This window comes from Scylla paramamosain, chromosome 29 (genome assembly GCF_035594125.1).
Source record: "Scylla paramamosain isolate STU-SP2022 chromosome 29, ASM3559412v1, whole genome shotgun sequence".
Lineage (NCBI taxonomy): Eukaryota > Metazoa > Arthropoda > Malacostraca > Decapoda > Portunidae > Scylla > Scylla paramamosain.
In genome coordinates this window covers 9,739,545-9,754,379 of record NC_087179.1, presented here as the reverse complement: position 1 = coordinate 9,754,379, position 14,835 = coordinate 9,739,545, and the positions used below count along the sequence as shown (strand labels likewise).

Genomic DNA, 14,835 nt, shown 5'->3' with positions numbered 1-14,835 from the left:
TTTTTTTGTTTATCACGTTTGTTTCCCAGAGTGATTAAGTTTTATTGCTTTTTTTTTTTTTTACTTTTCTTTTTTTTTACTTTATTGACCTCGTGTATCGAAATTGTGCAAACATTCTTGTGGCTTTGTTTAATTCTCTCATTTATGTCGTGTCTCAAATGACCATAGTGTTTTCTCTCTCTCTCTCTCTCTCTCTCTCTCTCTCTCTCTCTCTCTCTCTCTCTCTCTCTCTCTCTCTCTCTCTCTCTCTCTCTCTCTCTCTCTCTCTCTCTCTCTCTCTCTCTCTCTCTCTCTCTCTCCACAACTTTTTTTTACGTATTCTTCTCGTAATCTTTAATTTTATCTCCCCCAGTCTCCTCCTCCTCTCCTCCCTTCTCTTCTCTCCTCTCTTCGCCACCCAGTCTCCGCCGCGTCCGCTGCTTCAGTATATAAGGCTCACTCGCTTGAAGATCGCCACTCCTGCCTTCACCGCCGCCGAGAGAACAACATGAAGGTACAGCAGGTCAGGTCACGCTCCCACAACTTGGGTCACGGGTCAAAGATGAGGTTAAGGGTCTTTTTGGATTTTGTAGGGTACTTTGGTGTATTTTAGGTGTCACACCCTTAGGAATTAGTTAATGAATGTGTATTAGTTTAAGAAGGGGTCTCCAGTCTTCTTGTTCCTTGGTAATTAGTCAGAATACTCAATAAATTTCTAATCATCTGCGTTATGAAGGCACAGAGGCGCCCCCTGGGGCTTCTGAAGTGTTCCCTCAGTCTTCTGCCCCTCGGTGGTGAGGACGAAGTGGTGTGGGCGGGAGCGTCACAGGAAGTGTTCCTGGGTGTTGTTTGTTTAGGTCTTAGTTAATAAATGCTTGATTAATTGTGGTATAGAAGACTGAGGCGCCACTTGGGTCTCCTGAAGTGTCCTCTCAGTTCTCTACCGTTCTGGTGGTGAGAGCGGGGTGGTGTGGGCGGGTGTCACAGGCAGTGTTCCTGGAGTGACCTAGTATTGTCCGCAGCTCCTCGTGACCCTTTCCCTCGTGGCCACGGCCCTCGCTGCCCCCTCTGGTCCCCTGGCCGCCTACTCAGTTCCCAGCTACGACGCCGCCCCCATCTACAGACCAGTCCCCGCCTATAATGTGAGTGTTGTTCCTCGCTGTTTGTGAGGGAGTGACGCTGCTGTGTGACAACAACAGCTGCTGTGTTGCCTCTCTTTTGTGCTGCATGTTCCCCTCACTCTGCCTCGTCCCGCCCCAAACAGGAGGTGCCCCGCTACGTGTTCGACTACGCAGTGAGAGACAGCCTCGGCAACGACTACGGCCACCAGGAGAGTCGTGACGGCTACGACACCAAGGGCTCCTACTACGTGCAGCTGCCCGACGGCCGCCTGCAGCACGTCAACTATTACGTCAACGGCGACTCAGGATTCGTGGCGGAGGTCACTTATTCCGGAGAGGCCCAGTATCCTGCCTACAGCCCCGCCCCTGCCTACAGGCCCGCCCCAGTCTACACCCCCGCCCCGGCCTACACCCCCGCCCCGCACTATGGGTGAGCACTGGCCGCGTGGCGTCGTGTCTCCAACAATCAAAAGTTCCGTCGATCTCGTGATGCTCTGTCGCTTGTGTCCCGCTGACTGCTGCGCCAAGGACACCCTCAGCCCGCCAGCCTGCAGGAGTAGCGAGCCTCTGTACAAATAGATGCTTTTCGATTATTAAACTATTTCCTGGCGAAGTATGGGTCTTCTTTCCTCCTCTCATTAACAACAAAAGCTGCACTTGCAGTCATCACCAGTGGTGGCTGCTGCACTAAGGTTTCAACGATACTGTCTTTTGTTTTGTTTACACGTGGAGTTTACACGTGATTAGTTTAGTGTGAGTCATTCCGGACAGTTTCCATTGAATTATTTTTATGAGTCATCGGTGCTTCCCTGTCCTCTGATAATTTTAGGACTTAATTCAATGTGCGTTACTTGTCATAATTACTGGGTGGAGAGTCAACTTGTAAACAGGGAATTGTCCCAAGAAGGAAGGTGTGTGTTTACTTACCCAGAGGCTTCCCTGCTAAGCATTCTGAGTGTCTTCTTTCGGGCTGGTGGGAGACGCGTCTTTCCCGAGGCCCTGCCGGAGACGCACAGCTGACGGATATTCTGTGCTGGGTTTCTCTCTCAATCTTCCGGGAGGAGCTACACAGGCTTTTGTTTTCTAGTTTTGTGCCTAAGCCATGAAAAAAACAGTCTTAAAGGAAGATTAGATGGATTTATAGATGAGAATGACAGGCGGACATAGGTGTGTGTGTGTGTGTGTGTGTGTGTGTGTTTCCTACTGGGGCTGACACATGTATGCTTGCTGGTTTCTTGCAGGTTCTCTAATTAATATTCCAAAGCAGAACAGCATTCACTAGTCACTCATATACTTTTTCTCCTCCTTTCCAGGTGAGTGTTGGCGCCACAGTTCACAGCGCTCCCACGTTCGTAAGTGTTCCTGTAATGAATTAAGATGATTCGAGTTACTCTTGCATAGCTTACCACACTGCGACGGTTACGAAAATCAGTGAGTTTTTTTTATTTGCCTCGGTTATTATTATTATTATTATTATTATTATTATTATTATTATTATTATTATTATTATTATTATTATTTATTTATTTATTTATTTATTTTATTTTATTTATTTATTTTTTTTCATTGTTCAGTGTTGCGTTTCGTTCATCGTCGCTTTGTCTTCCGGTCGCGTTGATGATCGTCAGGCCCACCACCGCCTCGTTACGGCCTGAACTCATTGCAGCTTATCACTTACCAACTATTAACCAACACGTGAAGCTCATTACAAACTACACTCACTATCACTCATCACTTATTACACCTTCCACTTATCAATCATCCTTACGAACTAAACTCATTACTACTAACTATTTCAGCCGTCACCTATCACCACTGGCTGGCTCATTACACTTGCCATCACTAGAGACACGTGGGACTCAAGCCTTGCCGAGCGTCCCCTGAGTGCACGGTCTTAGCAAGGGTGTGGATAGGGTGACAGCTGCTTTCATAGTGTGAGTTGTCTCTAGAGTGTTGTGAGGGTGACAGGTGTGTTTCAGGGTCACGTTAGGGTTGATGGGGTTAGGGTGATAGCTGAAGTAGTGAGGTGTTTTCTGTAACGTAGGAGGGTGACAAGTGTGACGTTAAGGTGACAGGTATATCGTAAGGTGACGTGGGAAGGGAGAAGAGTTTCATAGGGTGATGTTAGGGTGGTGTAGTGAAGAGGAAAATAAAAAAGAAATGACATACGAAATATACTGTTTTAAAAGAGAGAGCCGAATAAGACAACAAAACAAAATTACAAATGAAATAAAAGGAAGAACAGGATATGAAACTGATTTAGTGAAGGATACAATAGAAGGAAGAATAGGATAAAGGACAGACAGAGAAATGACTGGGACACGTAGAGAGAATACCAAAGGACGCAATAACCTCTAGGACTGGTGTGTGGGGAGGTGGCAGGAGTAGGATCGAGGGGAAGGCTAAGAACTACATGGAGAAGGGGCAGTGAGGGGAGCAGGAGGAGGGAACACTTGGCGACGGATGATTTTTGGGGTTAGAGACAGGAGAGCATGGTCAGGATTCAGAGGAGCATGCAGAGACCTCATCTGGGAACAGCCGGAAGAGAATTAAGTAAAGGAGTCAAGGAAGGAAGCAGGTTGTTTTGAAATATATTAGTTTGCGTATATATGTGCTCGTTTTCTTCCGTAGCTTGGAAGCTTACACGTTTTCTGTCGTCAGCGGTAGAGGGGAGACTATTAGCGTGCAAAGTTACATGTACTATTGGGAAAACTCTAACCTGGTATAAAATATTAATGAAAAAAAAAAGTGAAAACTAATGACACACACACACACACACACACACACACACACACACACACACACACACACACACACACACACACACACACACACACACACACACACACACACACACACACACACACACACACACACACACACGTTTGCATTGTCACCACTCAAGCTTATATCAGAGTAGAGTTTTCTCAATAGGACAAACTCAGGTCTTCATCTCGGGTCCTCATCAGTAAATCTGTCCTTCACTACTAAACATCAACATCTCTATATAAAAAGGACATAACGAAAAGGAGCTGTACGGCGTTAAAGAATAGATACATGGACCCTTCCTGTACTGGTAGATAATTTTTTGTTTATTGTCAAGTCACTTATAAAAAAAAGGTAAAGAAAACGTTGATAGGGATAGATTATAGGAAGAATTTCGTATAGGTTATAATAAGAAAAGGATTAATGCTTTATCCTGTACTTAGTGCGTATGTGTGTGTGTGTGTGTGTGTGTGTGTGTGTGTGTGTGTGTGTGTGTGTGTGTGTGCAGTAATACCAGTAGCGGTGAATATGAAGAAACACTGTAGTCTATAGGTCAGCATTACTATAGGTCAGTATTCTCGCTATGATAATGACCTTACTCACCCCGTGCATGTTACTTAACGCGTCCACTTTCACCCGAAGACCCGCACAGGAGTGATGCGCGAGGGTGGTGATGCTGTGGGCGTGTTCTGCTTGAGTGGACCAGGCCAGTGTGCTCGGGGCGTCATTGCAGGGATGGATGACAAAAAAAATAAAAGTAGGACTGACACAGAACTAGATAGGGAGCCACGGTGAGAGGTAAATAACACTGGCTGCTTGTGACAGTTTGGTGTGTCTTGGTTTGAGTAGCTACACGGGGAAAAACATAATGATAGAAACGATAAAAGCAAGCAAAGTAAATCATTATATAAATTCAAATCAAATGAACATAACTGAGTAGAATAAAATGAAAGTAAAACTATGGTTAAATAGAAAAATGAATAAAAAATAAGTAAAATAAGAATGAAGCAATCAATCACTACATGAAGAGAGAAAGAAAGAAAGAAAGAAAGGAAACATCTCTGCTTTCCTTAAATGTACTTCAAAATTACACCAAAACTTTAACCCTTTCAGTAACAGAGCCAAAGTTCAGGCTTCATAAAACCACCTTTATTAACCAGAACAGAGTAAATAGACATACATGACAGTAGCTAAACGAGTAATCAGAATTTATAACGCCTTCACTACCACAAACAAACATCTTGGACTTGATACATTGTGGTGGAATCTCGAACAAAGTTGGGACACTGAAAGGGTTAAGTAGGACTGAAGAGAAACCGTAGTATGTGTGTCTCCCGGCGCCAAGAGTGTTCCCCTGTGAGAATTTTTGTTTATTTCAAGTGTTTACATCCAGTATGAACACTTGAGGCTGGTCATCATGCAGTGCTTTCCCAATCAAACCTCGCGGCGTGTGACTGCTGTTGACAGCCCACAGTGGAAGTCGCTAGTCTTTCAAGGTGTTTTCATCATTTCAGTGAGAGTTTAACAAGAGTTCTGCACCGTCACTGGGAGAGCCATCATGGAAACCCAATGATCACCTCTGGGGCTTTTGAAAATGGCTAGAAATTGTTTGAGAATAAAGGTTGAGGATTAGACAGTCCCGGGCAGCGAGCCACACAGCCACGTGTTGAGAGCTGCAGGACGGTGATGAGCAGCTGCCACACCCTCCCTGTGGTGGTGTGAGTGACCTGTGGGAGGCGTGACCGCGTGTGTGACCTTCCTCCAGTGTGCACTGGCGTGGCCCCTGTGGTAAGGGTGTCCTGGTGGGATGCTTCTGGCAAAGAATAGTATAAAAGGTAACACTTATAGTTTATTTCGCAATAAATAGCAATACATAGATAATAATATACTCGTAAACACAGGACAGAGATCGGGAAGAGATGGCAGCACAGCGTGAAGACTTAACATACTTTGATTAGGCAAGAAAGGAACCAGAGGCCGCGAGTCGCCGGGGCTCGTGGCCTCAGGGAGACTCCGTCACAGTTTACTTGGACTCGTTAGAGTCAGGGGCGGCGTAAGAGGTGCGTGGGGGAGGGGCGTACACAGCCTCAACGGACTCATCGGAGCCTGAGCCAGAGTGGAAGGACTCGAAGGATTCGCGGGACTCGTAGGACTCGCGGGAGTAGGAGTCGGGGAACTGAGCCTCACCGTCGTACTTGACGTCGGCCACGTAACCTTTGTCGCCCTCAACGACGTAAGTGACGGTCTGCAGGCGGGTGTCGGGAAGCCTTACGGTGTACACGCCCTGGGTGTAGTCGCCGTCACGGGCCTCCTTGTGGCCGAAGTCGTTGCCGGTGGAGGCGTCCTCCACGGACCATTCGAACTCATACTTGGCCTCGCTGGACTCGTAGGACTCGTAGGAGCCTGAGTCTGAGCCCGAGCCGGAGGCGGAGGAGGGACGGTAGCTCTCGAAGGAGGCAGAGTCCTGGCCGGAGTGTTCGAAGGAGGAGGAGGCGGGGGAGAAGTGCTCGAAGGAAGAGGACTCGTGGGAGGCCTGGCGAGGAGGAAGACGTCTGTTAGAAGTGCGTCAAGGGGCAGCAGCATGGGGTGATGGGGGGAGGGGGTAGGGAAGAGGCACCGTGACTGTGCAGAAGCGAGGCGAGGCGGCGTGCCCTTAGTCAGGGTTGGGTTTGTTTGCCAAGTAGCAGGTCCAGTTTTTCCCCGCCTGGGTTGTTTTGAACATGTGTCTGATAACGCTAAATGCCGCCAGTTTACGAGACTGCTGAGACTTTATGATATTGTCGCAGGAAGACCAAGGTTGTAGCCTCTGCTGGAGAAAGTGTGTGTGTGTGTGTGTGTGTGTGTGTGTGTGTGTGTGTGTGTGTGTGTGTGTGTGTGTGTGTGGGAAAACAAAGTACACTGATCGAGGACTAAGATTTGACAAACTGAGTGAGTGATTGACAGATCGAATACTTCATGACCACAGGGTCTGTGAGATACTTACCGCGGGGACGCCGTAGCTGGTGACGGGCTTTTCGGGGGCAGGGAGGGCCACGGCCACACCTACCAGCATGAAGAAGACCTGGGGGAGGGAGGCACTGGTTAGTCCGAGGAAGACATGTAGTCGAAGCTTAAGACAGTTCATAAGTTCCTATTCTTGCGTTCTGGCGTCTCATTTCATCTTGTTTAACAGTCATAGTTGTTTTCATAATCCTAGTGATAGTTAAGCTTGATTTCTACTTCTTTAATGGGATAAACACGTATGACAGTACGACTCGTCACCACTGTATCCTCCGAAACATTGTCCTTATGAGAGAACAAAACGTTAAGAATGCTGACCACAGTACCCCTGCCCCAGCTTGGGCTCTCCTACTCATTCCCAGTCACTGAGGTGTACTTGAACAACATAATATTTACAGGATCCTAGGAAATATCAAGTTTCATACATTGCGTCAAGAAGATGAAGAAAAAAAGTTAGCTAATCAAGAGTATATGTATAATATAAGCAAGACTGTATCAGTCCGTCAGTCTCATCATGCGTTGCATTGCAATAGAAAACATCTGTTATCAAACGAGGTACAGTTAGAGGCTACCGTTTATAAAACCTCACAAAGATTAAGCATTTGTCTTATTTCGTTAAAAAACAAACTATCATATGGTACAGCGCAAGAGTGTCACTTGAAATATACTCAATTCTTATAATGCTCAGGTCTTTAAACACGCGACATGCAAAGTGCTAGGCTAATTAATGCTGTTTTCGTGACACTGGAACAAAATTATTCTCTTACTGGGTTAAAAGACAAGAAAAACACTCATGGTGTAACCGAAAAAAAAAAAAATGTATCAGTAATTAGTATATATATCAGTCAACTATATCTCAACCACGACTATCTGCTATTGAAACTTTACCTGTGCAATTAAGGTATGCCCAGGTTACCTCAGAAACCTCAGAAGATAACCGTGTTTCTCAGTGCGTTAAGACAAAGGTATTCAGGAGTCATGTTTGTGTGAACCAGCTGTGCCGTCACTCACCTTAGCGTTCATGTTTGCTGTTGACCGTCTGTTGATTGACTGTACCTGCCCCTCACCTGCTACTCCTTATATACGAATCATCGGGGTGACGTCACAGCGGCTCCACCTCTTCGTTGTGCTGCCGCGGGACGGTGAACTGTACCCGCGCGTCCCGTCCCGCCCTGGTCCAGCTATCGGCGCCTCCAGTGTTTCCAAACCCTATATTTTGTAACACACCCTTGTCCTATATTCACAAGTTCCCTCCGATGTAGGAATCGAGGCCGTTACTCTTGTCATAACACCTGCGTAAAAAAGCAGGTACTCCGGGATCTGGTTCACTAGCTTTCTACAAGAATTGGCGGAGTATAGCGCCCCGCCCCATCTCCCACCCCACCCCACACCGCCCGGCCAGAGTGTGCACGCTGATTGTAGAGGTTGATATATAGCCCCCGCCCCGCCCCACCCTCCACCCACACGGCCCGGCCAGAGTGTGCACGCTGATTGTAGAGGTTAAGTGATAAGGAAAGGCTGTAAGTTAGGACAGGATAAGGATAAAGGCTACGAGATTAGATAAGGAAGGGTTCGGAGGTAGGACAAGAAAAGGTTACGAGATAAGATAAGGATGTGTTATAAGATGAGGGGACGCAATAAGGTGAAATGAGGGAAAGGAGCCATAAGATGAGGAAAAAAGCTTATAAGATAACACGAGGTAATATAAAATGATACCATCAAGTCACTTGCGAGAAGATAGCTTTATTTTTACATGAAATACATAAAAAAAAAAAAAAAAATACTAAGATAATTTTATAAAAACTCTAAAACACAATACAGAAGATAAGAGAGGACGTGATCACTTTACTTAACATTAGATGCACAACACAAGATGACTTTACGAAAACAAGATAAAAGAAAGACAAGATAAAAGATAACTGTCACATTTAATCCACGCAACCTGATATTCCTTTCCCGGCTGTCGTCATCCCTTGCCTCTGAATGTGAGTAGAACTTGTCAGTCAGCGGTGGCCGGGTGGTCAGCGCTGGGGCGTGGTGACCTTGCTGACCTGAGTGCAAATCCTGTCGAAAACTTGTTATTTTTCAGGTTGGCCAGTTTTCAAGCTGATCAATTTTCAAGCTGGCCAGTTTTCAAGCTGCATAATTTTCAAGCTCATCAATTTTCAAGCTGATCAGTTTTCATGCTGGCCAATTTTCAAGCTGGCCAATTTTCATGCTGGCCAATTTTCAAGCTGATCAATTTTCAAGCTGGCCAATTTTCAAGTTGATCAATTTTCAAGCTGGCCAATTTTCAAACTGATCAATTTTCATGCTGGCCAATTTTCAAGCTGATCAATTTTCAAGCTGGCCAATTTTCAAACTGATCAATTTTCATGCTGGCCAATTTTCAAGCTGGTCAATTTTCAACCTACGCATTTTTCAACCTGCCCAATTTTCAAACTGGCCAATTTTCAAGCTTTCCATTTTCAAGCTTATCATATTCAAGCTTTCGCGGAGAGTGACCCAACGATAACGGATACCTACACGTTTCTCATCAACCCAATTCCCCGAGTCACCGGGTCACGGGGCTCTGAATGTGACCCTCTGCCAAAACGTCACTCCTAAGTCTGTTTACCTGCATCGCCAAGGGAGGGGCCGATCAGCTAAGCCTTCAGTGATATGAGAGGTTGAACATTTTAGCCTCAAAGAAGAGCAGCGGCAGCAGATTTGACCACGAGGGATGTAGGTCAGGAGGATGGAAGACGAAAGGAAACTAATTAAGTACGTAAGTAATGAAATAATTTGTAAGGTAATTGGGTATGTATATAAGTTCATGTTACGCGTGTTTTTCTATCTATTTAGCTATCTGTTTATCTGTCTGTCTGTCTGTCTGTCTGTCTGTCTGTCTGTATTTATCTATTCATCTGTCTGTCTGTTTCAGTCTTTCTAGCCATCCATCCTTTATCTATCTATCTGTCTATCTATCTATCTATCTGTCCATCTATTCGTTCATCCATCTATCTATCTATCTATCTATCTATCTATCCATCCATCAATCTATATATCTATCTATCTGTCTATCAATCTACACATAAATGTTGCCTGTCAGCTTCCTGTAGCTAAATATGGGGTCATCAATTCATCATCTTTTTAAGTAAGCAAATAAATAAAATACAAGATAATTAAAGTCAGTAAAATCAAACAAAAAAAACAGCTGACCATGACGAACAAAAGTTTACCTCGCTGCATTTGTTTGATCTCAGTGCCCCCCACCTCCCCGTCCACTTGATTATTGCCTTATAGAAAACGGAGATACTGAGGCCAAGGAGAAAAAGAGCTTAATAGTAACAATAATGATAAGAGAAACTTGCCTCCACCGCCCCTGCTGCTTTATACACCAAACGAAAAGAAGAAAGTTAAGGTTTTCTATTTATTTACTGGCAAAAGAGTAAAGGTGCGTGGCAGCAAGGTCACAACACACTGGCACTCGCTATGAAATGTGTAATGATGTATATTTTCACTAACTATATTGCTTTATTACTACTCCGTGTTACAAGGGTACGTATTGTGTTGCCCTACCTGGTGATAAGGAAATTAATGTCTTGTGTTGTAGTGTCCTCCCTCGCTGTGTCATGCGCTATGGAATGTATAATGACGTTAGGGAACTTTAAGAGAAGATTAGACGGGTTTATGAATGGAGATCATAGGTGGAAATAGGTAGGTTTATTTCATACTGGGACTGCCACGTGTAATCCTGGTCGCTTCTTGCTGTTTCCCTTATTTCTTATGTTCTTGTGTTCTTCTGTGTACCGTGTGCTCTGCTGCTGGTGCTCAATGCTACAGCGGTACGTCCCATATTACAGTGGCTGGTAGTAGCGAACTGAGTGTCTTATGCTGTTGCAATGCTCTTTTGTTTTTTTGTTTTTCTCTGAGGCTCTTAGGGAACTGGCAATTAAGAGAGGAGAGAGGACTTAATTTTTTTGTTTATCTATATACTTTTTTGTTCCCTTGACCAGCTTCCTTCACACGTAAATGAAATATGTCTCTTTTTTTGTCCATTGCAGTGTTTTTTTTTTTTTCTCTCTCTCTCTCTCCCGCTAATGGCACTGTTCCACTTCCCAGCAAGGCAGACTAATGCATGCATGTGTGGTGTGTTCCTGTGAGTGTTGTGTTCCTGTGTGGACCGCGGAAGCACACAGGAGGGGGAAGCGGATGTAGGTGAGGAAGGAGAACAACTTTCCTGATAAAGCGCTGAGGTGTTCACGGAAGAGGCAGGAAGAGAGAGACGTGGGGGGAAGGGGGGGGCTAGAGAGAGAGAGAGAGAGAGAGAGAGAGAGAGAGAGAGAGAGAGAGAGAGAGAGAGAGAGAGAGAGAGAGAGAGAGAGAGGAAGAGGGAGAAGTTGACTGGTTGATTTGTCATTTAAACGTTAGGAATAATCGATTAAAAAGAAAAATTAAAGAACTCAGACAAATGTTATTCTCAGTAATGGATGACTATACTTCTTTTCTTGCAATTAAAGCAAAAAGTTGCCTCAGTGACCATTAAATCAAGAGAGAGAGAGAGAGAGAGAGAGAGAGAGAGAGAGAGAGAGAGAGAGAGAGAGAGAGAGAGAGAGAGAGAGAGATTCAGTTCCAGTTCATGTTCTATATTCAGCAATTAAATAAGCAGAAAGGAAAGGCTGAAGTAAATAAAATAAATAAAAACAATAAGCCAACTCGCTAATATATTGCCAATTAAGTCGACCCACAGACTTATAATGAAGAGATAAAGAGATGCAGGAATTGTAATAGATAGATGTACAGGTAGAACAAAAGTATTCAGGGCGTAGTAGTACACAAAGTAGGCAGGCAGGTTAGGTTGCAATTATACCCACACCTGTCCTGGGTCACGGCACACTTACCGGCGCGGTCCACCTTCTCGTTCACTCCGCCCTAAGTGTAACAGGCAGGATTTTTTTTTTTTCTCTCTCTTAATTTGTGAGGATGATTTCTGTTCTGAATTGGCGCTCTAAGAGTTTTTTTTTTTTTCATTTCGTTCCTTTCTGGTGGTTTTCTGTTGTTTATTTAGGAGAGTAAATGATTTTTTTTTCTTTTGGTTCATTTGTGATTGATTTTCTATTCTGTTCATTCAGGGGAGATATGATTACCTGGTGCCCTAAGTATGAGGAGTAGTTAATCTTTTTCTCTCTATTACATCATTTGTGAGTAATTTTTTTTTTTACTCTGTTCATTCAAGATGCTGATAATTAACTGGTGCCCAAAACAAGGGCGGTGGAGTTGTTGAAATGCAAAGACACTGAAAGAGCAAGGCGTCATTTTTCCTTCTTTTCACCTCGTTTGTGAGTGAGCTTCTGTTCTGTTCACTTCAGAGAGTGGTAATTAAACAGTGCCCTGAAAATCAACTTACTCGTAAGTCTGAGTTCCTGAAATGCGAGGAAACTCAAATTCATATTCTTAAAAGCTTAACGATTATTTTCAACGGTCAAGTTCTGGCTGTTTTTTCACCTAACGTTGCGGAAATCTTGTTCAACTATCACTAGAATCGCAGCCAAGGAAAGCGGCAGTAACCTCCGCTAGAGCCTCTTAAATGCAGCGGAGATAAAGCGGTGAAACGTTTACGAATTCTGGCATTGGGTGTGTTGCAAGTTTACCCTTTCCCTCCTTACCTCACTGTATAGGAATGCGGCGAGTGAGTGTCCATTTTTTTTCCTACTCGTAATCAATTCCAGTATTCCTTCTTGTATTTCTACGTATGGGAAAATTGATCTCTAAACAAATGCAGGTGAATGTTTGTCTTTTTTTTGTGTGTGTAACCCGCATAAAAGTGGAGGTCAGATAAAGGTATAATTGTAAAGAGATGTAAGAGTTACGTTTGTATTTATATTAGCTTGTGTCTCGTCATATGTTGGTCAATGTCTGTGTGTGTGTGTGTGTGTGTGTGTGTGTGTGTGTGTGTGTGTGTGTGTGTGTGTGTGTGTCATTTCGGGGTGAGGTAACTGGAGCGTTGCATGATCAGTAGATTGAAGGATTGTGTGTGTGTGTAGGTGTGTGTGTGTGTGTGTGTGTGTAGGTGTGTGTGTGTGTGTGTGTGTGTGTGTGTGTGTGTGTGTGTGTGTGTGTGTGTGTGTGTGTGTGTGTGTGTGTGTGTGTGTGCGGTCTGATGTGTCGCTGAACTATTGAACGGGATAAATATTGACAAACAGAAAAACAATAAACAAACACTTATAAAGACAATCATTACAGATGTTGAAAGCCTCCGTAACATTTTCCTTAGGGTTCTTCAAGTCCTCTGACCCGATAACTGGTACATTGCAGGCACAGCGGAAGACTTAACACTGAGGGACAACGCAGAGGACAAAGCAAGTTGAGCAGGTTGAAGGAAAGCTGAACACAAAGGCAGCTTAATTAATTTCTGACCGTGACTGTACTAATGATCTCACCTCGTTACTTAACTGTATCTTATCTGACCTCATCTTACCTGACACCACTTTACTTATCTGACCTGACCTGACACCTGACCTCGCCTAATGCGCCTAACCTCATTTCATTATTTGACCTTATATTTTTAGCTGACGTCACTTTACTTACCTTACTTCACCTCATCTCCTGTTCTCACTGACCTAACAGTACGTACCTAACCTGACCTTGCTACCAGATCTGACCTCGCCTTACCACTTGTACCTGACCTTACCTAACGTGCATGACCTTATCTTAACTGACCTCATCTCACGTACCTGACCTGGCCTTACATAAGTGACCTCATCTAACGCACCTAACCTCACCTTGCTTACCTGACCTGACATTACGCACCTGACCTCACCAGCTCACCTGGTACACCACAGCCTCACATTAGTATGAGCCGTGGCAGGTTGATTGGCAGGTACAAGAGGTGTTCTTAATCCCGCGTGGCTGTTTCATCATCACCAGACTTGCTTTTGTAAATAGTGTAGTGTCTTATTGCAAGAAAGTTATGTTAGCATCATCAGACTTAATAAATAAACGGAGATGGTTACAGTGAATTAATGGAAAACAAAAACTAGCATCTTGTATTAGCAAAAAAAGGTGAATAAACGGGATTGCAGTTCTTTTCCTATCTTGTAATATGAAAGCATCACCAGACTTAGCAAGAAAACATACATAGTTAGTATCTTGAAGTATGGAAAAGAAAACAAAAAAAGCGGTTTCAGATTTAGTAAAAGGAAGAAATATAAAGGACTACAGTTTTATAGGTCTTATGAAAGTTGTGCGCTTAACATCATCACACCTCGTAAATAAATATACAGGTGGATATACTGAACAAAAGAGCAAGAAGAAACGAGTTATTTCGGACTGAGAAAAAAGAGAAGACTGAGACTAGTAGAAACAGTTAGGAAGATAAATATTTACCATATTAGATATAGTACTGAGTTATCTGATTGCTAAATCCCTCCAAACTAGTCTTCTCCCGATGCTAACGTGCAGTCCTGGTGTGAGGCAAGACGAGACGATAGTAGACTAAGGACCACAGTCTGAAACACTCCTGCGCCGCACCTCCACTACTGCAATACCCTTTGACTGCGACACGAGACAATTAGCAGCACCAGAAGTAATCTATGAAATCTTCACCAACATCTACAAGAAACAAGGGGATTAAAAAGAATAGATTTTGCACTTTCCACCCAGTTTAAAGGCTAGAGGTGTCTATACAACAAATAAAGATGTCTCGGAGTCATGAGTAATTAAGGAAGGATGTACCGAATAGCAGTGAAAGGGTTAGGAAAAAAAAAAAACTAGTTGAGGCTTCATAGTTTCTTAAAGATGTTATTTTCATCATTCTAGTGACAGATTAACAAGATATCTACAATTATAAAAGGAAGAACACACTTAAGAACCGGGCAGTCATTCCTGTGGCCTTTGATAATAGTCGTGGGGAGAGGAAGGCGTTTCAGAATAATGGCCAAAAGTTGTTGACGAGTCACGCTGAGGCAAACTGCGGATGAAGGACGAG

The 14,835-nt window shown here is 44.0% G+C and overlaps 2 protein-coding genes across 4 annotated transcripts in view; one reads left to right on the top strand and one right to left on the bottom strand.

The window, feature by feature from the left end:
- Positions 1–1,713, top strand: part of LOC135115712 (cuticle protein 7-like) — a 48,073-nt gene extending 46,360 nt beyond the window's left edge. For 2 of the 3 annotated variants that reach the window (XM_064032626.1, XM_064032627.1), the window contains exons 2-4: positions 353–502; positions 1,002–1,121; positions 1,244–1,713. In XM_064032626.1, the coding sequence (XP_063888696.1) occupies positions 488–502; positions 1,002–1,121; positions 1,244–1,534 (426 nt within the window). In that variant the 5' untranslated portion in view covers positions 353–487 and the 3' untranslated portion in view covers positions 1,535–1,713. The remainder of the gene's footprint in view (positions 1–352; positions 503–1,001; positions 1,122–1,243) is intronic. The other variant, XM_064032628.1, reaches the window with a different exon arrangement.
- A 3,987-nt stretch (positions 1,714–5,700) lies between these two features.
- Positions 5,701–7,937, bottom strand: LOC135115706 (pro-resilin-like). Its single transcript, XM_064032621.1, has 3 exons — positions 7,878–7,937; positions 6,850–6,927; positions 5,701–6,399 (listed from the first exon to the last, which is right to left on the bottom strand). The coding sequence occupies exons 1-3, from the start codon at positions 7,887–7,889 to the stop codon at positions 5,890–5,892; spliced, it is 600 nt and encodes a 199-aa protein (XP_063888691.1). The 5' UTR covers positions 7,890–7,937; the 3' UTR covers positions 5,701–5,889.
- Between the last annotated feature and the right edge of the window lie 6,898 nt (positions 7,938–14,835).